This window comes from Pristis pectinata, chromosome 30 (assembly GCF_009764475.1).
Source record: "Pristis pectinata isolate sPriPec2 chromosome 30, sPriPec2.1.pri, whole genome shotgun sequence".
In the NCBI taxonomy this organism is placed as follows: domain Eukaryota; kingdom Metazoa; phylum Chordata; class Chondrichthyes; order Rhinopristiformes; family Pristidae; genus Pristis; species Pristis pectinata.
Genome location: NC_067434.1, coordinates 18,711,013 through 18,736,754, shown reverse-complemented (window position 1 = coordinate 18,736,754; position 25,742 = coordinate 18,711,013). Strand labels below are relative to the sequence as shown.

General features: G+C 39.2%; 1 protein-coding gene across 5 annotated transcripts in view; it reads right to left on the bottom strand.

Moving 5' to 3' along the window:
- Positions 1-2,926: 2,926 nt before the first annotated feature.
- LOC127584747 (erlin-1-like) overlaps positions 2,927-25,742 on the bottom strand; it is a 43,475-nt gene continuing 20,659 nt past the window's right edge. For 2 of the 5 annotated variants that reach the window (XM_052041666.1, XM_052041670.1), the window contains exons 7-13: positions 13,058-13,183; positions 12,459-12,532; positions 11,981-12,039; positions 11,167-11,258; positions 8,148-8,237; positions 6,280-6,359; positions 2,927-5,126 (exon numbers count right to left, since the gene is read on the bottom strand). In XM_052041666.1, coding sequence (XP_051897626.1) covers positions 4,878-5,126; positions 6,280-6,359; positions 8,148-8,237; positions 11,167-11,258; positions 11,981-12,039; positions 12,459-12,532; positions 13,058-13,183 — 770 coding nt within the window. In that variant the 3' untranslated portion in view covers positions 2,927-4,877. Of the gene's footprint in view, positions 5,127-6,279; positions 6,360-8,147; positions 8,238-11,166; positions 11,259-11,980; positions 12,040-12,458; positions 12,533-13,057; positions 13,184-17,234; positions 17,297-18,263; positions 18,311-19,946; positions 20,029-25,742 lie in introns of all 5 variants that reach the window. The other 3 variants (XM_052041667.1, XM_052041669.1, XM_052041668.1) reach the window with 3 other exon arrangements.

The following is a 25,742-nucleotide window of genomic DNA, read 5'->3' as shown; positions in this document are numbered from 1 at the left end:
ATAGCACCTCATGTAGAAACGTTCGATGGTGGGGAGGGACATGCCTGTGATGTATTGGACTGAGTCCACGACTCTCTGCAGCTTCTTATATTCCTGTGCAATGAAATTGCTGTACCAGACCATGATGCAACCAGTCAGGATACTTTCAACAGTACATCTGTAGAAGTTTGTTAGTGCTCGGTGACATACCTAACAACTTTCTAAGGTGCGCCTTCCTTGTGATGAAGGGTCTCAACCCAAAACGTCATCTGTCCACTTCCCTCCACTGATGCTGCTGACCCACTGAGTTCCTCCAGCCATTTGTTTTTTTTTTGCACCTGATGATCTCAAGCTAATGGGAGACCATCATAGAGCCACAGTTTGCATCATAGAGTGACAGAGTAATACAGCACAGAAACAGGCCCTTCAGCCCAACTCATCTATGCTGATCAAGATGCCCACCTAAGCTGGTCCCATTTCCCTGCATTTCACCCATATCCCTCTAAACCTTTCCTATCCATGTACCTGTCCAAGTGTCTTTTAAATATAGTAGCTGTCTCAACCACTTCCTCGGTCATCTTGTGCCGTTCCACAGACAACTACTTGCCCTAGCAGCTGGTAAAGGGAGGGGGCAGTTTTTAAATGCTTGTAGATGTCACTGACATCACCACCATTAATTGTCCACCCTATTTGCCTCTCAACTGAGGCAATTAAGAGTCAACACATTGTTGGGTCTGGAGATGGTCAGAGGCCAGTTGGGCAAGGACAGTTTTCCTTCCTTCAAAGGCAACAAAGGTGCCTGAATTTTGGTTTTTTTACACAATTCCGTAGTTTATTCATTATTGTGATTGAGACTGCCGCCTTTTTCTTGTTAAATTCTGGACTTAGTTATCTATTCAGATGGAAATTCCCCAGCTCACAATCTGGAGCAAAGGTATTAATCAACAAACCACCAGCACATCTCCAACCAACACAGAACAGCAACATAGGAACAGGCAGGAATTTGAACTTAAATTTGGAGGGGCATATTCGATACATCAATGCATAGCTTTTCATATACTGTATTTAATGATTATTTGAGGGAGAGGGGGCATGTACCACTGTTTCCCAACCTGCTCTCCATAATCCACATTGCTGAGCATGTCCCTGGATCTCAAAGTCTTGTGAGTTGGTAGGTTAACTGGCTTCTGGAAATTGCATCTGGCATGTAGGTGAGTGGCAAAAGCTGGGGGAAAAGAGTTGATGGAAATAAAATGGGATTTACATAGGATTAGTGTAAATGGGTGCTTGATGGTCAAATCTGCCAACCAGGCTTCCTGCAAACAGTCAATGGTTACTGAGCAGGGAAACAGACCCTTTAGCCCGTTAAGTCTGTGCCAACGGTCAAGCAACCATTTACATCGTCACTCTCCTACATATGAGCGGCAATTTACAGCAGCCAATCAATGAAGCAACATGAATGGCTTTGAGATGCGCGAGAAGGCACTCAAGAGGAAACACATGCAGGCACAGGGAGAACATGCAAACTTCACGTGGACAGCACTCAAGGTCAGAATTACATCCTGGCTGTTGAAGCTGTGCCACACATATAAATTAGTGGACTAGTCTGGAACTACCTTCCAAACTGATAACAGAGGGGAAATTCCAGGCGTCAAATTTTCAGCTATAATGCTCAAGGTTAAGTGGCTGTTCCCCAACAACTGCTTGAAAAGTAACTGGTGGCAACTTATTCCTGCACACAGAATCTGGGACTCCCCCTCCTGTTCATGAGATCCAATCATTAAATCTCTCCAACTGGCTACTGGAAAGCAATCAAGGATAACGTTGAAATAAATTCTCCTGCAGAGACCAAGACAATCAAGGCAAACTGAAAGAAGGTAGCTTGAATTGAGATCTCGTCCATGAGCCTGTGCCTCACTCACTATAAGAACTGAGACATTGAAAGCTTTTATTTAAACCAGTAAGTGATTTATTGGAATAATGACATAGTTTGGCCTAGGAAACGGAAAAATGCAGTTCAAAAGAAAGAAATCATGGGTCCTTTTCCAGGAAACTATGAGTCTTGTTTGTGCTCATTGAGTGAGAGTGGAGCCAAATAACTTCCCCTTTAAACACAATCAAACTCCTCACTATAAGATATTCAAAGCCCGGGTGGACATGAAATGCAATGCTATCTGGTAGTGACAATCCTCCCCAACCTAACAGGTTTTCTCTGGCAAGGGAATTCTCTTGTGAAACAAGGAAACAACACTCCTTAACATTTGCTGCTGTGAAATTGGCAAGTATCCAGAATTTTAACCTGGAAGGCTTGCTCCTAACCAATTCCCAAATGGAGTTAACTCCATTTTAAATGGGTTCCCTCTGGAGCAGATATTTTCATAGTAGCACTCCCTCCCACACTGTTTGGAAAACACATTCACCTTGCTCTGGAAACTCACATCTACAATGCACTTGTCCTGCTTTCAAGTCCCAGACAGCACCAACCAGAGTAAAGCAGCAATTAAATTGAGGTAACACTGGCCACAATGATTCTAAATAAAGACCAGTGAATTAGAATTCAGTCTACATTCCCACAAGGACACTAGGACCTAACTTGCAGCTTCAGGCCATCACTGCTTTGTTTCAGTTCTTGTATTCCCCATTCATGCACAGGTTCAGCTTCTGCCCATTCCATCCTTGGGTCTGTTTCCACACAACCTTTGCAATTTCTTCACCTGGTGAATTTCTGGGATTCTGTGCCCCAGTGGGCACTGGAGGCAGAGTCGCTGAGTATGTTCAAGCCAGAGACTTTTTTTTTGACTATTAAGAGAATCAGGGCTGATGGGACTCATGCAGGAATATGGCTCTGGAAGACCAGCTGTAACCTTGTTGAAAGCTAGAAAATAAGTGGCCTTCCTGTGCTATTACTTTATGTGACTATCCCTTTCAAATAATAACTCAAGACAACTTGATATCAAAATAAGTTTACTTATGTGACAGATTTTGGAGAAAACTCAATTTTTTGATTTTTAGATAGGTTATGTCCAAAGCAAATTTTGCAAAGTCAATTTAAATTCTCTGTATGTTCCAAACCATTTCTCCAGATATTTGAATTTGGTGGTTTTCTTTACAAGCACAACTAAATCCCAAAGCATCATTCAAAGCAAATACATTGCATATGTACCAGCACTTTGTAAAGAGTAATTCAAGAAGCAATGTAAACTTAAATTCTTCAGATTACCATCATTTTCCAAATACAGTAAAAATTTAGTAAGCATCTTACAATTAAGGTAAAACATCAGAATTCTGGAATGAGAGAAGTACAAACTATTTTATAGTGTCTACAACAGAAATATTGATTTGAAACACACATCTGCATTTGTTTCTTCTGTGCCAAGAGAATCATCCAGGAAAAATACGATTCCCACAAAGATAATAGAAATTAAATCAAGAAAGAGTTAATTATTTTTCTTCAAAAGAATACATACATCAAAAACACTTTTTTAGTACCATCATTTAAGATAGGCACTGCTTTATACAATGAGTAATGATTCAAACACTGGAACTGATATTCAATTTTCACATTAAAACCTTCATAAGTCTGGATGGGGGATGGAAATCAGTATCTGATCAATACAAATATTGCATATAAAGGCTAGAACACCACAAAAGGATTACATGGCATGATGCAAAGATGTTTAACGGTATAATGAATTATCAAAAATAAAGATTAGTATCTGCATATACCAATTGCCCAGATATTAGAATAGATTTCTTTGCATGTAAAAGAATCTTTAACAATTGCCTGCCATCTTAAACTGGCTTGCTTTATTTGATCAATTGAGTAATAAATCCATGGGAAAGCTCATTCTAAATAAAGTTATTAACAGGACATATTCAATTTTGCATCATCACCTAGAATTTGGGGTCAGTCTTAGGTGGTATAATTAATACTAAGGGACAATGCTCTATTTCTCCGCTACAATTAGTACTGCAGCTTGCATCTTAACAGTCTAAGGAGTCAAGTCAGTGCATACAAGTCTTCAAAACTGTTTGCATTCTCGCAATTAATCATTTCTAGTTGGTGTGAAAAATGTTTCATCAATTGAAAACAAAATGCCCTGCTTGTTTTATGTTGTACCAAATAAGGTGACTCCAATATAGTTTCCAAAACTACCTGGGTCAGAAACCAAAGACACCCCAAGTGGCAATGATACAGCTCCAACAGAAATAAGCTCTTTTCACTAAAATTACCCCAAGTTGTCTCCTGCACTTCAATCTACAAGAGGCCAATGTTCTTCCACTGCCGTCCAAAAATTCTTGGTCAATGAGCACAACTGCCATTGTAAAAGCATGGCATTAATCGATATTGTTTAAATACAAAGGCATCTTAATAATTCTAAAATATATTTTCCTATTCCACTGATCTATTTTCAAAAGTATTGTAGCTTGTCAGAGTTTTAAAAAATTATTTGTTCACAGTTGTCAATCATATTCCCACTCATTTCATCATACCCAAAATCAAAACAGAAAATGCTCCTTTTACTGCTTGTAGATGTTCCAATAATACCATACCAGTACAGAAAAGTAATCCTCATTACATGTATTGGTAAATACACAGAATGCCATGGTCAAATTTCAGTTAGGCGCCATATCTGTTAATCAAACAAAAAGCAGCTTTTGACGTGGAATAAGGTTCGGCAATAGAGCATAACCAGTTTTAGTCATTGGTACCATGTCAAAATTTCATCTTGTTGCTATTGCAGAAATTGTTACATAAAGCCACTGAGTATTCTGTTGTACAATTCTGCACCCAATCTGATGGTTGTCATACCAGAGTCCACTTGAACATAATCCAGTGTTGTGTAATCAGCATTCTGTAATATTTAACAAAGTAGTGTCTTTCCTCTGCATTCAGTCTAAGTTGCATTGTCTCCAGAGTCCTTCATTGCACCTCTTTGCTGCCTGCTCGAGGTACTTTCAGGTGCAAGCATTGCCTGTTCCCGATCAGTACTAGAAGAACTTTTCTCTGTCCTCGTTTCAGTGTTTTGCCGAAAGGCATTAGCATCCACGAACATGTCTGGAATGTCACTACCAAAATAAATCTTGCTGTTTGATGATATTGCTTGGTATTTAACCATCTCCAAATACTCTTTAGTCAGTTTCATCTGTTTGGAAGGAACAGTGGGAAAATACAGAAATCCTCAATTCATATTTGAATACGTCAATCATATTTTCATCCAACAAATGGATGCCAAGAAAGTAAGGCTCCTTACCACCATTACCTGACTTTCCAAAAAAACCTGAAGAAACTTTATTTGGTATATTTGAGAAAAAATACAAATTCCAAACTCGTGTATTTTTCCTGACATTTACCAATATTGAGGTACCTTCTATCAGATAACGTAAAAAGATTCCAAGATTCTTACTGCTTCTTAAATCAGAATGTTGAGCAAGGAGAACTTTGCTTTAATAATTCAGATAAGACTATGACAATGTACCTTATTTTGAACCTTATGCAAACTGAGTCAAGCAGGCTGAGAAGGAATATTGCCCTAAACTTGCTATTACTAGATAGGAACACAATACTGGATGCAGTACGAAGCAGCACAACTAAGTACAAAGGTCAGGCTGATACACATAGATGGATGGACAAACACATTGATGGTAACTTTAAACAAATAGGAAGGCAAGGATATTGAGCTAAAAGATGTTTGGGCCCTTTAATTAGCCAGTGACCACTGTTGATTCAGTGTGCACACCCATTATGTAAAGCCCCATGCAATCAGACTTGCATTCTCCTCGTATCAACTTTAAATGTGGTTTATGATGGCAAATAACTGCCCCACGAATAACACATTGCTTGTAAAGGAAGCATGACATTTTTAAATGAAGTTAATTGTGAGCAGCTTCTGCAATGAGAGTCCAGATTTCTGTAATACTCTTGAGGTAACTTAGCAGGTGACAAACTGCAAAATGAACAATGGCACCATCTAAACATAATTTGCACAGCAACATTAAAAAGAATCGAGATAAATCGATTAAAACTGCCTTTACCTTCTCTAACTACTTGTTGTAACTGTGACAGGAACATTTGTGAATTGTAAAGGGCAAGACATGGGATAGCATTTAAAGAATTCCAAATTAGGTCAATAGATCGAAAAAGAAAAGATGGCCAGGGATGTTTCTACACATTGCTGAGTTCCTGTGTATACGTTGTTGTGGAGTCTCCACTTTCATTAACACTTCCACTGCAAGAGACACGTGTAACATCGTTGTTTGTATTTTCACAATTATCCATGGAAATTAAGTGCATCGTACCTGATTGGCTTGTGCTGTTCTCTCGGCAGTGTAGAATTCTGCATCTGCTTTGGCCTTCTCTCTGGCTAAATAGGCACGATCTGCATGCAGACCAAAATGATTAAATCCACTCCTCACTTTAACGCTTGCCTAGAAGTTCGCTCCTGGTCAGTCATGCCAAATCTCTGTACCAACTCTGAAATTTATTCCAATTAAGTGAATGGAATGAATTTCAGAGGCAGAGTACAACCTTTTTGTCACCATTATATACTGTGTCCACGATACTGACTGGGAACGAATTTCTAAAGCAAGTATCAGAATATTTCAACACTAACCTCATATAGCAACTACTGATGAACATTGATTCACCAATGCATAGTAAAATGGATGAGTCTGATTTAGGTAGTTAATAACTTAAAATAATCCCTCTTCTGGAGCAGTTTTGAGTAAGCTACAGCATATAAAATTTGTGCTAATAATTATAAGGTACTTGAAGATTTAAAGTTGCAGCTTACAGAAATTTCAAATTCTATCATTTCACAAAAACCAGCAAAGACTTCATGATATTTTTTCCTTTTGCCTTCTGCTATCAAGTGAAATGTGAATGCTGTAATTATCTAAACTTGTCGGGTTATCAGCCAATGATTAAAAACAAACCAAGGGTTGTAAAATTATCTTCGGAGTTCTAAAAAAAATTAAAAGCTCATTGATAATTAGATCTCGCTGTCATCTTTTGAATGAAATCAATACTCCTTGTATTGAAAGTAATGCAGTGAATATGGAGATAAAGGGAGAAATCAGATAAAGCAGAGGTAAACCTAGTCATTAAACTTATCGAATGAAAATTTGCATCTTGGGCTGCAATACAATCTAATGTCCCACTCGCACCTCGTACATCAGAGAAGGGCTACTGCTTTAGGACGAGTGCTGGAAATCTAGAATAGGAAGCAAAGTGAAGATGTATAGTGGAAAGTTTTAATCCATGAGCCACTAGCTCTTCAGACACAAGACTGGATACTACAGCCAGTGATATTGTCCTAAGTAATGGCGGTGAAAGAACTCCAGACTCCTTTAGGGACAAAATGCTCCCACTGAAGACACACCTATCAAGAATTTGAGTTGGTTGTAGCCCTGGATACTTGTCTCACAGAATGAACGGCCAGGTCTGCCCAATGAGATGAGGGAGGAATAAAAGTTTTAGGGTTCTATTTCATGAAAACCATTCAGCAAAAGTGTTCTGGAATGGTATGCTGGCAAGATTGCAAGAGACTGCAGAGGGTTGTGGACTCAGCCAGTTCTATCACAGGCACACTCTCTCCACCATCGAGGACATCTTCGAGAGGCGGTGCCTCAAGAAGGCAGCATCCATCACTAAGGACTCTCACCATCCGGAACATGCCCTCTTCACGTTACTACCATCGGGGAGGAGTTACAGGAGCCTGAAGACCCACACTTAATGATTCAGGAAGAGCTTCAGATAAACACCATCAGGTTTCTGAATGGTCCATGAACACTACCTCATTATTTCTTTTTTTCTGCACTATTTTTGTAATTTATAGTAACTTTATATCATTACACTGTGCTGCTGCCGTAAAACGACAAATTTCGCGTCATACAAGTCAGTGATAATAAATCTGATTCTCACTAATGACTGTCATTCTCTTCAACAAGGTACTGGAAAATGATTGGCACTCATGAAACACTATAACCAGGACAAAGTCAATAAGAGGGCAGAAGATGGAAAGGAAAATAAATATAAATTAAGATGTCTGGCTACACAATTTGCGAGCTAACAAGTGGATGGCTACCTGATTAAATAACCAGATTAGGGCATAACAACTTCTATATTAAATCACGAATAAAACTTTAAATGTTTCCCAAATACCCACCTTCAATTTCTGAAATTTTCTTCTGTGTTTCCTTTTCCATAATCTTTTGCTGGAATTGAATCTGTGCTACCTGTGCAAATTTTTCTGCCTCTGTGTACAGGGATAAAACATTTCAATTCACTGCCATAAAAAAGACAGCATACACAAAAACCAAGCAGAAAAAAAAGCAGTCAATATTTCTCTCAGGTTGCTAATGGCTCTATAGGATCACATACCTAAGAATTACACAACTCAATAAAAGTAGCATCTCTGATAAGGAAAACATTAGGGCCTTGACATGCTTCAATGCATGTTTTCACCTGGATCGAATCTGAGGAAGTGCATGATTGTGTGCAGCAGTTGGAATTTATATAGAATTCACTCTCACAACATAAAACATTGTGCTACATGAGAACTTTACAGACTTGTATTGTTTGCGCCACAGATACCAACTGCACTGGTAACACTTTTGTGATTACTTCAGTTTCACAGTATGGTGCAATGCCAGATTTCCCAATCATTCCCTGCATCAGTTTTGCCAGCCTTCCTTCAAAAGGTACAGGATAAATTCCACATTTCCCTAGCACATAAAGGACAAACAATCATAGCAATTCTTTTCAATTGTTTAATGCAAAATATTCTCAATGCAAAAAAAAATTGTAATCATTTTGCTTAATAACTCAAGAATATACACGTCTGAAGGATTTTGTTAAGACATGCATTTCTACAGCAATTTTCATATCCTTGCAGTATTGACTGAACTTCAGAAATTTAAGGAGCACACAAGCTCCCATGAACAGCAACATAATGACGACCAAATATTTTCTTGTGCTGTTGTTCATGTGACTAATATTAGCCAGGTTACTGAGAATAACTAAAATAAGAACCGAAAATGCTTGAAACACTCAACCGGTCAGGCAGATTCTGTGGAAGGAGACGGAAACTTAACGCTTCAGGTCAGAGACTCTGTCAGAAATTCCAGCATCTGCAGTGATTTTGCTTTACACTTGCTGAAAAAAAATTCCCTGCTCTTCCTCAAAATACAACCACTGGATCTTATGTGCAATACCTCCTCAGTTTAACACTCATCCAAAAGATTGCACACTTAACAATGCAGCACCCCTAGGTACTCAGTTTTTAATGCTGAAGTCTCTTGAGTGCAACGGGAACTTACAGCCTCTGACTCAGTATTCGATCATCTGAGCCATATAAAAATAACAGAAATGCAAACCAATAGGCCAGCGGTAAAATTTCATGCTTTGAAATTAATGAAGTGCATACAATCGTCACAGATGATCACCTCAGTGCCTTAGTTTACAATTAAATCATTTTCAAGGGACTGAAGTCATTCACTAGAGTGAATAAGGACTCCAGCTGCTTTTACAAGACTCGAGGTCTTGCAGAAGCAAACCAACACACCCGAGAAGCTGCAGAATTCAGTCAACCTTTTACTCAGAGCTACGATTTCTCATTTGTGCCTTTAAGGCTTGGGATGTCAAACTCTGAAATAAAAACTGAAAATGCTGGAAACAGCAGCGTTGCCAGAATCTGTGGACAGAGAGTAGGGTTAATGATTCAGGTCAACGACTCTTCTTTACAATTGGAAAAATTTGTAAAGAAGGCATGTTTAAACTTGGAGAAAAGACAGTTGGAGGGAGAGAACCCGGGGAACGTGTGTGATAGGATGGAGACCAAGATAAGGCAGACTGATGCTGACGAGCAGAGGGGATTGAAGGCTCATCCAGGGGAAATAGAGGGAAGAAAGAGGAAAGAAAAATTTGCTGGAACTGTGAAACAGAACACAAAAGTTGCAGGAAATCTGAATTAAAGGAAAATGCCAGGAAATCCCAGAGGTTCTGCAGTATCTCGAAGTGAGAACAAGCAAGTTACATTGCAACTGGGCAGAGAACGAAAAGCAAAAAAGATGCAAATGCTAGAAATCTGAAACAAAAGCAGAATATAATGGAAATTCTCAGCAAGTCAGGCAACATCTGCAGAGAAAGAAAAACAGTTTACACCTCAGGCTGGCGACCCACCACCAGGTCATTGACTGAAGAGGTAAATTGTGTCGCCACGCTGCTGAGCACCCCCAGCATTTCCTGCTCCTACATCAGGACTGGCCAGTTCTGACACAAACTTTAAAGGTTGATTATCTGAAACTTTGAATTCAATGTTGAGCAATGAGGGTTAAAGCATACTGAGATGGAAGAGTTGTTGTTCCTCAAGCTTACATTGGCCTTTGGTGAAACAGTGTGACAGATGTCTTACATTTAAAAAATAACTTTGTCACATCACCTGAAGTAAATTTAGAGAATAGCACATCAACACCTTAAAGAAACCAACAATGACTCGGGAATCAAGACCCAGCAAAATTGACACAAGTAAAATAATGGTGGAGAAGAGAATCAATAACACAAGACCCAAAAGTTCAGGGCCAGATGATTTTCATCTCAGGGTTTCAAAGGAAGTAGCCATGAACTCAGCAGATGCCCCAACTAATCTTTCCCAATTGTCTCAATTCAGGAATTATTATTTTAGATTTGAAAATTCATGCACAGCTAGCCTTTGCTACCTACTTGTGATATCAAGGGCTTAATTATTACATAGGAGGCCATTCAGCCCTTTAGATCTAAGTCACGTTGCAACAGGGCAATCACATCAGCCCTACTCCTGCTCATCTTGTAGCTCTAAAACCCAGTCTCTCTCACTTAGCCATCAATTCCTCAAATTCACTTGTCACTAGCCTTACAACAAGGGGTACTTTATTGTAACCAATTGACTTATCGGCACATCTTTGTGATGCAAGAGGAAACTACAGCGCCTGGCAAAAAACCAGCATTGAACCTGGGTCCCTGAGGTGTGAGGCAGCAGCATTCATTACTGGGCCACCACACCACCTTTCCTTCTGATTCCTGGGGATTGCAGAAAAAAAACAATGCCGTGGTGCATCAACCATGTCAACAGCACTGGGAAATGCCTGCACAGTAGTTGAAATTAAATTTTGAACTCAAAGAAGAATTTCTCTCATGGGAACACATACCAATAATAGCTCGTTTTCTTTCCGTTTCAGCCTCCTGTTCTACAACCTTTTGCCTCTGTGTAGAAATGAGCAACTTTGTCTTCTCTGCCTCCCTAAAATAAAAAAAAGACACAGAGAAAAAAGTAAGGACTAAGATGTTCACCAATAAATTATAACACGTGATAATTACTTTGCACTTGCCAAAATTCTGAATAGAGACAATATCTGTGATAAGTACCAAGTCCAAAATGACATTTTAATTCCTAAACCCAGTGGTGTATGTGTATTAGTACACACATTTTACTTTTACGTTAAGAGAGAAAGTGGAATGGAACAATCATTTTATATTTAATCTGCAAATTTTTAAAACCTGCAGAATTTTGCTGACAGTAGAGATCTCCAGAGGTGATAAACAACCTGATTTAATGCACTAATTACATTCTTGTGATAGATTCATGGCGAGAGATTAGTTTATCTGTAGTCAGTTGTAATAGGCACATTCAATGAGTTTTACTTAATCTAAATAGCAGCAGTTGCAGCTTCTATGGAGCTATAAAATGCGGTGCAAGCTAGTGCCAAAATGTTTGAAGATTAAAGTGAGAAGATACTGTAACAAAAATTGGATGAAAGATTTTAAGATGAGTTCAAAGACTACAATGTGTGATCTTCCACTTCAATCTGTTGGAGAGAGCACATTTAACCATTCATAAACGTGAAGGTGTGGGGACTCCTAATCTAAAACTCTCAAATCTTGCTGAATAAAACTTAAGAGACAATAAATGCCAATGAGTAGTTGACTGAATACAGATGGTAATATATAGAGCATCCAACTTACATAAGTTCAAAGTTCCTTCGAATTGCTTCTGGAATTTTAGGTTTTGTAACTCGAACTGCCTGTTGGTACAACAAGGGAAATAAATCTCTCAATGGAGACTTGCATATAGTTCCAATGGAATATAAAATTGCCAAAGACTTCGTTTAGCTCCAAGGGCAAAACACTGCAAAGGCTGTCTTACATAAAAGACTAGTCATTTAATCATCGCACTACTCAACATATTTTACCCGCTTCATCTCCCCCTGTCTTTCACTTCAACATTTTTCTTATTAAGCCATTTGACAGCATAAAACCATGGAAATAACTACATCAGGCCCAGATGGAATTTAGTTGATTGGAGTACAGGAATCGAAAAGTCTTAAGAATCAGATTTGGCAAGTGTAACAAAAAGTGAGTGGACTCCACATAGTTGACCAGTAATGCACATCAAATATATCTTGACAAGAAATTGTAAAAAATCAAAGACTGCTTCATTTACCTGTATCGTAAGACCAGGTGCCATGACATTCAAGTCTTTTTGTAAAGCCAACTTTAGGTTTTCATCTATTTGATCTAAAGCAAGAACAAATCAAAATGTATGACTATGACAGTGTTGGAACATGCCTTCGAGCATCCATATCAAACTACATAATAAACATTCAACTGAACATAGCAAGATACATTCTCATTTTAACTTTCATAGTCCTATAATTGGTTAGAAGCAGGAAATAGTCTCAGTATTCCACATGTGATTGCAAAGAAATTTGCAGCAAAGCACACCAGCCATTCTTGTACTTCCTTTTCACTGTTTCATTAGTAGATGTCTGAGCTTTAGTGTCCAACCCCTTAAATACATGTGCAGGCTTAGTTAAGTCTAAAATTTAGCACTTGTCATGATATTCGATCTTCTAAACTTTTCTTTAAAATAACCTGTCAAACTCTGCCTGCCAAGAGAAACTGACGATTCATTTTTCATTTAGTTTTTATTATTGCACTTGACTGAAAAATTCAAGTTTATCAACTTTTGAAAGTAAATACATTTCTTTTTAAACCAAGCATGTCTTCACCTAGATAGTAAGGAACTTAAACATCCCTCACCAAAGTATTCAATGTAGACTTCCTGTAAGGTGTGTACACTGCAAAACTGGTTCAGTTCATGATGAATTTTGTTGAAAATCAAAGTCTTGTCATAGTCTACTGTGTAGTTCTTTGCGATATCGTACACTAAAAGGAACCAAAATAAATAGTTTTACATTTGTTCAACAAGTCCTGATTTTGCATCCAGATCATTACCATAAATTGTGAACAGCTTGAGTCCCAGTACTAATCTATGTGCCCCCTCACTATTAACCATATGCTAACCTGAAGAAAGACAGTTTCTTGCCCAAGTTAATACATTACACAGAACATTTCAGGCTTTAATCCTACATAACAATCTTTTGTTTGGTGGTAGTTCTATGAAACTAAAACTGTGATGCCATGGATACCATCTGTTAAAAAACATGCAGCAATCCTCCCCCTCCCCCTCACTGCCTTACTTAGTGGGGAAGCTGCAGGAACACATGGAATGTTGGACCTCATATAGGGGAAGCTTTTCCATTCATTTCAATTGAGGGAATGGCTACAAAAGATCAAAGGAGTACTTCAGTTTGCTTCATTTTGAGTTGAGCCCTTAAATGTGGTATAGTGCCTTTAGTTTTAAAGTTCCTTTTTTGTGCGTTTCTGAATGTTTCCAAATACAGTAGAACTCCAATAATCCAGGACCCTTGGGACTTTGGTAGTTTCAGACTAGCAGATTTTCCATTCTATTGGGATGTTACTCCTATTAATACCCAAACACACTTTTATTTTACTTGTTTAAAAAAAGTGTTGCACAGTAGCATAATAAATTTTGCAGTGAACTCAATGAGCTTAAAAGGTGCAGAAAATATACAACTTCTCCAGGCCCTGGTTCTGGCCTCAAACCCACCCATGTCCCTGACCCCAACCCTGCTCTGGCCACACATCCAGCCCACAGTCAGATGCCAAACCATCAGGATTTCAGAACAATTGGATGCTGGATTATTGGAGTTTTCATAATAAAAACAAAGTATATGACAGCTTTGAGAGGTCCAAATAACTGAGGAAGAAGGGCTCATGCTGGCTGCTAATGTTCATTCTATTGGGATGTTTAATGTCTTTTCCCAGTGTTTTTGTAGCAGGAGCTGGCTCTGCACAGTCTCTACTCTCCCCATTGTCCCATTATCTTGTAAAAAGCTCCAGTGACATTTTGGATCTCGCCACAAGCTTCCTCTGGGAGATCTGGGAGAAGCTGGTATTGCACTAGCTGGATGACAGCAAATGCTAGCAGGTTACAGTTGACTGTGAATTCTAGCCTATCCCGTAGGAGGCCAAGACAACAACTAAGTAAACTTCAACAGCACCACCACCCACCCTATCACCTCCCAAAAATATACAACAGAAACAGAAATACAACTGCAGGTTGACTCTGTGATTAAGAAGGCATATGGTGTATTGTCCTTCATCAATCGGGGAATTGAACTTAGGAGCCTGAATTGCGCTGTAATTGTTCTATGTTCTAAATGGGGCAAACACAGTAAACATTCCAACATAAACCACCGCTTATTCAAGCACATCTTTTTATTATCCATTGCAACATGCTGGGGATCTGAATCTAGCCTCCACAAAGGGGTAGGGGGGTGGGGGGGGAAAGGGAGGGGAAAACAGAATTATAGATGTTATACTAAGTCTGACATCTATCAAAAGGAAAATGAGGACAGAGTGACCGAAAAACGAAAATTTTCTGATCAGAGAAAGTCAGCAGAGATAAGATGGTCACACACAATGAAACTCCCCAAATTACTGAAGAGGTGACCAAAGTAGTTTACAGGGAGATGTCCAAGCATAGAAGTTAAAGCTCATGTAATTGTTGTCCTAGTTAGGAAACGGGCTAATCAGAAAGTCAGGGAGTAAAGATAACGAGTACCCAAACTGTGATTAATAGTGTTCCTCCAGGGTGTATTAAGATGCAGCTGTTTATTGCATTTATCGATAACTTGGAAGATGGGATTGAAATCCATCTAAATATGCAAATGAAGCTAAAATACAATACAAAGAACTTTACAGAATGGCAAAAATGAAAAGAACAGAAGGGCCAAAATGAAGTATGGACTTGTATGAATAATTAAAGGTACCACAAACGTATATAACAAAATCAAAAAGGCACACAGAATGTTGTTATTATTATCAAAGGATCATATGTTAGGGTAAAAGAAGGAGAGCTCCACTATACCAAGTCCTGGTTAGACCACACTTGGAATTCCATAGGCTGTTTGGAGAACTACACCTTAGAAAGGAAATATCAGCTTTAGAATGAGTGCAGTGTACATTTACCAGAATGAAACCCAGACTCCAAGGGTTAAATTACAAGGAGACAAAAGAACCATGGCTGAAGTCTGTAATGTAGAAGGTTAAGGAGAGTTTTTGATAGAAGTTTGATTGTAGGGTAGACGAAGAGAAACTATTTCTGATGGTTGGATTGCCCACGGCCAGGGGTACAGCCAAACAAAAAGGGCAAGTTCAAGTTGAAGTTTCTTTTACAAACAGCAATCAATGCAAGGTTAATAGCTAATTTTACATCCGAGATTGATAGATTTTTGATGAACTTATTAACAGATATGGGGTAAAGGCAGGAATGTAGAGTTAGATCAGCCTTAATCTCACTGACTGGCAGGACAGATGCAGAGAGACAAGTGGCTCACTTCTGATAATATCTTCCTATGCTCTATCCTGTTACAGAAGCAATGTTCAAACATGTTTCAGGGCTTTAATGTAATGGCAGAAATAATTTCTTGCATGGCAAGAGATCCATTAAGGATCAATCCCCTGGTTATCAGTTCACTGGATCAACTACTTTTTGAACCACGAAAAGATTGCTCTGCCACTAATTTATTAATCACTTGATCTCCAACTGGTTGCAACTTATATGGCTGAATCTAAAATTTTACCAGACCATGGATTCTAATTAAGTGCCAGATCAACTGGTTTGACAAGCTAACGGAGATTCACCTTCATGAACAAGTCATGCATTTGAAAAGGCAACAAAACCACCTAAAGCATTAAATGGTTGAACCTTGTAGTAGTGGCATCTGTTCAAAGTGTATGTGGTAAAATTATACACCAGGCAAGAAACTTGAAGCCTGAAGGCTAAATGCAAGGATACACAATTAAGTTGTATCATCTTGCTGGTTTCCTCTTAGCAATGCAGCTTGGCCAAAAAACTGCAGACCCTTCATTAATGTGATATAGTACCTTAAGTCTGCACCATTCCTTCAGCAAAGTGAAAATTCATGGCAATTTTCTCTTCCAATTTAAATCCCAGCTCAAATACAAATGACCCCTTGGCATAAATACAAGTAGTTTTATTGGAAAAAAGGACCTTGGGGTGAAAAAAAACCTGGTATATAGTGAGAAGAAATTTGGTGGTTGAAAAAAAAGAAACCAGTTAAATACATACTGCTGCACTCCAACTAAATAAGGGCAAGAATTACGATGGGGATGATCTTTTAAATAGACAGTTATGGAATTTATTTTGTGTCATGCATTGAATATCTCACATAATTAGAAAGACAGGTACCAGGTGTCCTACATTGTTCTTATTTGAAGCTTTTGGAAGCACTGACAATCAGCTAAGAACTGTTAGCAACTCCCAAAGCATACAATTTGTACATATCAAGTAGGGGAATAATTTATAGTTTCTCTTCCCCATCCAAGAGAAACTTTAAGACTTGAGGACAAATAGACTGTTTACTCCTCACTGCAGCAAGAACAGTTCCTTTTTTTCCTTTACAATTTAGTTTAAAAAAAGAAAAGAACATTAGCAATGTAAAAATAAAGCACTTTCATATCTTGCTTGAGTATCTCAGAAATCAGGTTCAGAATACATCTCACACCGTGTGTATTTAACCCCACCTCAGAAAACTATTCACTTCAGAGCCTCACAATTCCTCTGCAAAAAGAGAAAAGCAGCAAAAATAAATCTGAAGCCACTATTGCTTGTTTAAAAAGATTGGATTAAGCAGTCATTTTGTGGTGGTATCATAAAATGATTGCTTAATCCAATTAAAACGAAACTTCAATTTCATATTTTGTTCATCATTTGAAATAATTTGCTCTGGTTGTGGAAGTACAAAAAAGTTCAGTAAAAGTATCCAAAACCATGAATTAACCATTATGACTGAAATGTCAAAAACCATAAGGCTCACCAAATGCTGACCTGCACTTGGAGCAAGGCTGTTCACTACTTCTATTCTGTCGAAATAGATCATGACCCCACCACTGTAGAAAGCAAAAGTAAAATATGTTTAGTATTGTGATGCAACAGACATAAACAACTCATTAAAAGAACCTCGATTACATATTAGTTGAGGAAAAGCACAAAAGAAAACCTCAACGAAACATGCATCAAATAAAACAAAGAGGCAGTTCCTAACACCTAATCCAGTCTTACCCACTTGCTAAATCAGCTACGGCAAAGGACAAAGTTTTGTGTTTTATTGGTGTTTACAGTATAAAATAACCACAGAACATGCTGGAAACACTTAGAACATTAAGGCAGCATCAGTGGAAAGAGAAACAGAGTTAACACTTCAAGTCAAAGCTCGTTTGTCAGAAATGGGGAGAAGAGAAAAGTTAATTTTAAATTGCAGAGTTGGGGAAGGGATGGATAGGTGAAAGGGAATATTTGTGGTAGGGTGAGACCAGTATTGCCATCCCCACTCTCGTTTTCAACATGGTCTATCCATCTCTCCCACACCTTACCCACATTGTGATACTAACTTGCTTCCTTCTCTACTTCTGAGGACGGGTCTCTGACCTGAAACATTAACTGTTTCTCTTTCCACAGATGCTACATATGCCACAGAGTGTTTCCAGTATTTATTTATGTATCAGAAAAATATGAAAAGCAAGTCTGAAATTTTACTCTCCCCAATTCAGCCAGCTCTCAAGCAAAAAGTAGCTCAAACCAAAGGGAAGTTTATTGACACGTACTCATGTTAGATATCACTCCATGCTTTGGATTGGTATGTGTACAAGTTTCATTTTAAAGTAACAAAATAATTATTACTTTAGTCACAGTTCCAATGCAAAATGTTTACCAGTTTTAAGTGATATAACTTCAATTAAAAACAATTTGTTGAAAGAATTTAACTATATTTAAATTGTTGCTCCTTTCCTATAATTTTCTAAAAATGAGTGAGAGTCATAAAAGGGCTCAAACCACAAAATGGAAATGTTCACATACCTTGTTCCGCAGGGAACATTTTTCACTTCATCTGTTTGTAAAGTTGTCTGCAAAAGAAAAGTTGAAATGTGTTTGAAGTAAAAGTAAACTTAAGCATCTTTATTGGGTGGACAAGAAAATAAAGCAAAGTAGACAAAAATTAGATTTGTAATACATGTCATCATATAGATATTAATTCAATCTTCAGCACCTACCTTTTATTAGTGTATTCATTTTTAATAAGCAATGCAGTTTTATTAGAACCAAGAGTTTTATTTCATTTGTCTAATGAGAATGGGTTAATGCCATCCAGATTTAAATTAAATCAAATATATTTTTTCCATCTTTCCCATCCCTGCAACCCAAATTTAGCCTCGTTTTGAATAATTTGCCAGCTTTCATTCATCTTTGAAGACAGAAGTTTAATTTTAAACAACTGCATGTAGACTAAACTTGTGAGAATGGAATGAATCAATAAAATACAATCTCAAAAGCCAGGTTCATATTTCATTCAAATTAAATTCTTAAAAAAAGCACATCTTTAAAGTGTTTTTTGACAGTCGTATTCAAGATTCTTTTCATGTTTTGTTTGCAAGTTATGTGTTTGGATCCTGTGGCCAAGAATACCTGTCTTACTTGCTGACCACATTCTCCTGGCTCGTGAATTATGGCCACTTGGCTCAAGAGCTGCCACCAGTCATAAAGTCAGTGGCACAGTTGAGCAACGGGCTGTCAACAGCAGCATAATTCTCATCCTCACTTGACCATCGGCATTCAGCTTTAAAGCCATCTTTTGCAATTCTTTCTTTTACTGTTTTGTCCATCTTCTGTCAACTATCTTTGCATCACACTCTTGACACACTCTCCTTCATTTCCCTCAGTGACCATTTGCCATCCATTACCATTTTAAGTGTTGTGCACTGTTGCACGTAATGTAATGAGTACTATAGAAATGCAAACGTTTATTTTTACATTCTTGGCAACAAAATTGTAGCCTTGGAGAACAATTTAGTTTCAACAATTCTGGTATATTTCATTTCTGTCCTTGTAAATAATTTACTAAGTTGGCTTCATCACCAGCACTTGCTATATCCCAAGCCTGTGGTGCATCACAACATTCATACTAACCTGTCCTTTAAACCAACCCGTAGAGTGCAGCATCAAAGCATCCAGCTCCTGAATAGCAAACAATCTGTCAGAGGAACTCAGAGGGTCGAGTAGCATCTACGGGAGAAAAGGAAATGTCGACGTTTCAAAACTCCAACAATTCCTTTCCTCTCACAGATGCTGCTCGGCCCGCCGAGTTCTTTCAGCAGAATGTTTGTTGCTCTGGATTCCAGCATCTGCAGTCTCGTGTCTCCTGAACAACTCCTGTTTTGTTTAGTCAACAAGTTAGAGGAGCTCACAACAGGTGAATAGAGTGTTTGTTGGGTCACTCATGAAATGCTCAAAATGTGAAAGAATCACATCTCACTTTTGTGGTGCTGTTGAAGTGCCCACGAGGAACTTCTCCCACGTACACATTTATCTTAAACATTGCCAATAGTCTTTGAACCTTATTTATGTTAACCATGAACGATAATTTAACACAAAATTATATAAAAGCATTGCAGTAAATCACACACATAATACAATTCTTTATTTCCGAATATTAATTCTTCAACCACTATGCACCTATTGGAAATCTGAACAAAGAGCGCCAACCTGAACGGATCTGAAGGATGTAATGAATGGTATCATAATGTGATATCCAGGGCAACTTGGAGTAACCAACAACGCACCACCTCTAAAGAAAAGAAAAAAATATTGAATGCATTGACACTTGAACACAGACTCAGACGCAAATGCTCAAAAAATCGGTAGCTGTAAAAGAACATAACTAATGTTGATATGAATCACGTATGCAGCATAGAACAGGTCGTCACATATAGCATCTGGAAAATTACACAGGAGGGGGCCCTGTCTGAAGGATCTATACTGATGTTTGTGCTTTGTGCAAGTATCCTCTGCCATCAACATATTTTAAAGCTATTATCTACATCACTCTCATGCAAAGCAACAAAGCAATAAAATGGTACATTTTGTCCTTGGATTGTGTTTAGAACCCATTTCTAATGAAGATATATATCAGTAATTATATTTAAGGCATTAGTCTCAGAAATTTTGAACAGTACAAAGCACAACACTGAGGATTATGCAATCCAGAACCAGCCCCAACCACCAATAGTGCAAAGGTGGCCAAGTATTCTTCAAAGCTTGTTCCAGAATACAAAATGGAAAGCAGTTGTGGTTTCAAATACAGTACAGATCACATGTGCAATATTCAGCTGTTAATAATTGTATAGTACAGAAGACTAAGATTAAATAATTTTCCTTCTCCCAATCCCTCTATTACCTTGCTCATTTGGATGTTTTCCTTTCCTTCACAAGTTGTTTACGTCTCCTTTTTCTTTCAATACTTTGCCCATTTTCATTCATTTCCTTTTAAATGTTCCTCACTGCTACTATTTTGCTCTCCAACTCCATCTTCCTTCACATTTCCCATTGTACTTCCTTTTCCTCACATTTTTTCACTTCTGTTTTCAGGAAGAGACCTTAGCCTCCCAAACCATCTTCAATGAGGAACATCATTCTTTGGAGCTCCGGACTGGTCTAATCTTTGATGCTCGCTTGTGTGTTTCAGCCCTGTACCCAGGGTATGGTGGTGGATTCAAGCTACTAATTAGTGTTAGGGATTATTTGGGAGTTATGGAATTATGTGGATTGCTGGTATTAATACAAATGAGAACCAGTGTCTTTAAAAATAAAAACAAAAAGCCCATTCACAATTTAACCTCCACCTGATACTTTAAGGCCATCAAAACCAATCAACCGTTGGATGTGGGACATTCTGATTCTGTACCACTGTAACTATGCAGGGGGCAAGTCAAGTGGAGTTTGTTGTCCTGGGCACAGTACAGTGAGGTACAGTACAATGAAAACATTACTTGCAGCAGCATCATCTCAGGCACGTAGGTACAGACAACACAGAGGAATATAAATTATACATAAAATCATACTATACAGTGAAAAAAACTGCAAAACCAAGACCATAGTAAAAGAAAGACACAATCTAAGACAAGTCCATGGTAGTGTAAGAGGGGAATACAAAAAATGAATGTTCACTTTCATTGGCCCTCAATGTAACCCTCATGATGAGATCAGGAAAGGCATTATGTGGCCATCTCCTGCATTGCTAAAGACATATCCCTGCCACTTAGTGGACAGTTCAGGACATGTCTGTTTTGTCACTTAATATTCTGGCTGTTCGTATATTCCAGGAGCCATCCCTTAACACTGTTATAAAAGTATATTTTGGGTGTCTGGTGTTTTGTGCTCAGAACCCCTTAGACCAGTCACCGGTATTTGAATATTCAAAGGGATTCTGCCAGTTGGGATGTGCTCCCATTGTAAGCATGTTATTCTGCAAAAGTTACCCAAAGGAGGAATCTCTGGGAATCGTAAAAAAAAAATTGGCCAAGTTTGTAATACTTAAGTGTCATAAACTGGAAAGGGTTGATAGGTAAACAGGCCAATAGTGGAGGTAGTTTAAAGGTCACGTCAGAAGAGCAGAACAGTCATTAGGTGAGAGAAGTGTTTAGATTGCAAGGCATGGCTAGCCAGAGCAGAGATAAACAAATGGAGGTTGGAACGTAGGTGAAATGCAGGAGAGCTGATTATAAGATATGCAGAGTCACGACAGAAAGACAAGACTATACATTAGAGCACACAAATGCAGAGAGGATGGGGAAATGGCTGTCTGGCAAAGGAAGGCAAAGTCCCATCTGTCTGGTAGACAGGGGCAACTCCTGCAGAGATAAAACAAAGATCAAATACTACAAAAAAAAAGTTACTGATGAATTAACTTGAAATCCGGAAATCCACACGTAACTATTGTAACTCGAATAATATAAACTGCTGGAAGTTTTTTGGGTCAGAGAATCATCTTTGGGCACTCACTCAGAGCTCCCCAGTGCACACTGTAACAGGCCTGAATAAACTGACTTGTTTGAGAAACCCACCAGTGCCATACGAGACCAAGAGACTGCAGATGCTGGAATCCGGAGTGACACACAAAGGAGCTGGAGGAACTCAGTGGGTCAGGCAGCATCTATGGAGGGAAATGGACAGTCCATGCTTTGGGTTGACATTTTCCCTTGTGTGATGTCCCACTCTGAGCCATAATTATGAGGGTGACTGGACCCCACGTGAAAGCCAGAGTCAGGGTGCAAGCCAAACATACAAATCCCTCCAACAATTGGCGCCGTGAGCAGGGTGCTGTACAGGGTGACCGTCACCAATGTGGCTCCTAATTGGGTGAGTACATTTAATTTTACCACCCATAGTTAGAGGAGTAGATCCCATGTCGTTGCTGGGTGACTGCAAGTTAAGGCACCAATAGAAATAAATCTGAGGAAAAGGAAGGCATGGTGAATTTACTTTCAAGGTTGGTGTGAGAGGGAAGTTTGGCGTTGGGTCTCTGATGCGGCAAAGGTTGACATCAGGGTAATGATGCGGAGAAATTAGATGTCAGGGTAGGAATCTTAAGGCGGCATCGGCGGGGCATGCCACATACTGACGATGGCTACGAATAAGAAAAACACTGACAATAAATGGGGACCCAAGGGATCCACAGTACAAACAATAGTGGATCACAATAAAAATTAATTAATATGATAAAGGATATGATCTGGAAGCCCCCTTGCCGAGCAAAAGCCTCAGTGGTGGGGACAAGAGAAAGGTAAGCATGAAAAAGGAGTAATTATACTTGCAGCCGTGGCGAAGAACCAACAAGGTAAAAGTAGGGGCAATAAAGCAAGCACAGGACAAGGAACGTAAATAACCACATGGGAGAACAGTGGGAGCTGTGTCACCTACCGCCCTGCCAGCGATGGGGGATGGAATTGATTGGGGAAGTTTAGAGGAGGAAAACTATACATATGGATATTGTGAGGATGAGTCACTCCCACCCTATGACAGAGTGTAAAGGAACTAGCTGCAGCCCCAGTGGCCCTGATTTGGACAGTAATAAAGATGACATTGGGGGGGGGGGGGGGGGGGGGGGTGGGGAGAAGAACAGGTTATATATACAGACTGTCAGGAACCTCCCACAGCTTTAGAGTAACAGATGATTATGAACTGTCTGCCTTAGAGGAATGATGGCAATTAAGCTTTTTGAGATGAATTAGCAGAGTTAAAAGAGAGGCTCACAGGCTTATTAATGATTATATTCGCTTGATAATGAAGGTTAAAGTGCCACCCACTGGTACGTGCATCTCTGCCGCTTAATTATAGGGCCCTGCAATTGGGACCCAGTAATGACCAGAAGTTTAATAATTTTAAGAGAGCTGTAAAAATAAAATGAACTTAGGAGGGGCACACCAAACTGGATCACGATAACCCTGGGAAAACAGGAATCAAGGGAGAGCATAGAGGATTATGTGGAACGAAAGCTTGTGGCTTATAGTGAGCATTCAGGGCGGGTGAGTCCCCACAGAAATGATATGTTCTTGAATTTATTTCAGGACGGAATGGGCCCTCACCTAAAGAGAATATTGGACACTGGGGCTCCCAGTGGGAAACAATTTCAATGACATACTGACCTGGGCAATGAAAGATGACACTAATCAGAGGCGAGACAGCCCTGAGGAAGAGGTGCTGGCTGTCCACTCTATCTATGCCTCTCACAATCTTATACACCTCTATCAAGTCGCCTCTCAACCTGCGTCGCTCCAAAGAGAAAAGCCCGAGCTTGCTCAACCTTTCCTCATAAGGCATGTTCTCTAATCCAGGCAGCATCCTGGTAAATCTCTTCTGCAATCACTCTAAAGCTTCCACATCCTTCCAATAATGAGGCAACCAGAACTGAATACTCTAACTGTGGTCTAACCGGAGTTTTATAGAGCTGCAATATTATCTCACAGCTCTTGAATTCAATTCACTGACTAATGAAGGCCAGCATACCATACGCCTTCTTAACCACCCTATCAACTTGCCTGGCAACTTTGAGGGATCTATGGACTTGGACCCCAAGACCCCTCTGTTCCTCCACACTGCCAAGAATACTGCCATTAACCTTGTACTCCGCTTTCAAGTTTGATCTTCCAAAGTCCATCACTGAACACTTGTCCAGATTAAACTTCACCTGCCACTTCTCCACCCAACTCTGCCTCCTGTCTATATCCCGTTTAACCTATGAAGACCTTCTACACTATCCAAAACACCTCCAACCTTTGTGTCACCTGCAAACTTACCAACCTATTCCTCCACTTCTTTATCCAAGTCATTTATAAAAATCACAAAGAGCAGGGATCCCAGAACAGATCCCAGAGGAACACCACTAGTCACCGGTCTCCAGGCAGAATACCCTCCATCTACTAACACCATCTGCATTCTGTGGCAAGCCAATTCCAAATTCATGCAGCCAATTGAGTGAAATTGCCAAGGAAAGAAAGGAGGTTCAAATGATTTATGGTCGGAAATGTACAGAATGGCTAAAGTGGAGAGAGACCTTAATGCCCACCACTGGTGAGATATTTTCAAGAGTTGGTCGCTTAAGGCTAATATACATTTCTGAAATTAGTCATTCACCCTGTAATTGTATTATTTGTTTTAATATTAGTATTGTTTAATATGGCATTCATATTAATTGTTAAAACCCAGTTACCGAGAGAAGTGCAGTATATTGCCTAATCACAGAATGGTCATTGTAATGACTACAGGAGAGACGAACAGTGGAGTCAGAGGTGATGAACTAAACAAAGGGACTGAGAGAGAAAAAAAAAATCATTACACATTTACTGCAGCAACACACAAGTCGCTGGAGGAACTCAGCATCTATGAAGGGAAGTGGACAGTCAATGTTTCGGTTTGAGAGCCTTCATCCAGACCAGATGAAGGGTCTCGACCAGAAACATTGACTGTCCATTTCCCTCCATAGATGCTGCCTGACCCGCTGAGTTCCTCCACTGCTTTGTGTGTTGCTCCAGATTCCAGCATCTGTAGTTTTGTGTCTCCATTACACATTTACTGACCAAATAGATAGTATGATTGTACTTGTCATGCGGTGACCAGATAGATCCAACATTGCCTAGCAGACAAACATGCGTTAAGGGCACTTGTGGAATGTGACGTGTAATGAAATGTGAGATACTCAAGCTCACCAAAGAGATCAGAAGGAGGGAGAGCGAGAACTTGGTCCCACCTGGCTGTTTGCACCAGCCTGTTTGACTGCATAACCGGTCAAAAATTCAGACGACCGGAGCTTCAACCAACATCAACACGCACCGTCCATGTGAGGAAACCTGAGGACTGGCCATCCGAGATCGGGTAATATCTGCAACTTCAAAGTAACTAGGGGTTGTAACAAGTCAATTAGTTTGACATGACTTTGAGATCTTGATTATTTAAAAACATTTATTTTGAGAATTTGTTCTGGTAATTGACGAAGAGCCAAGCAGC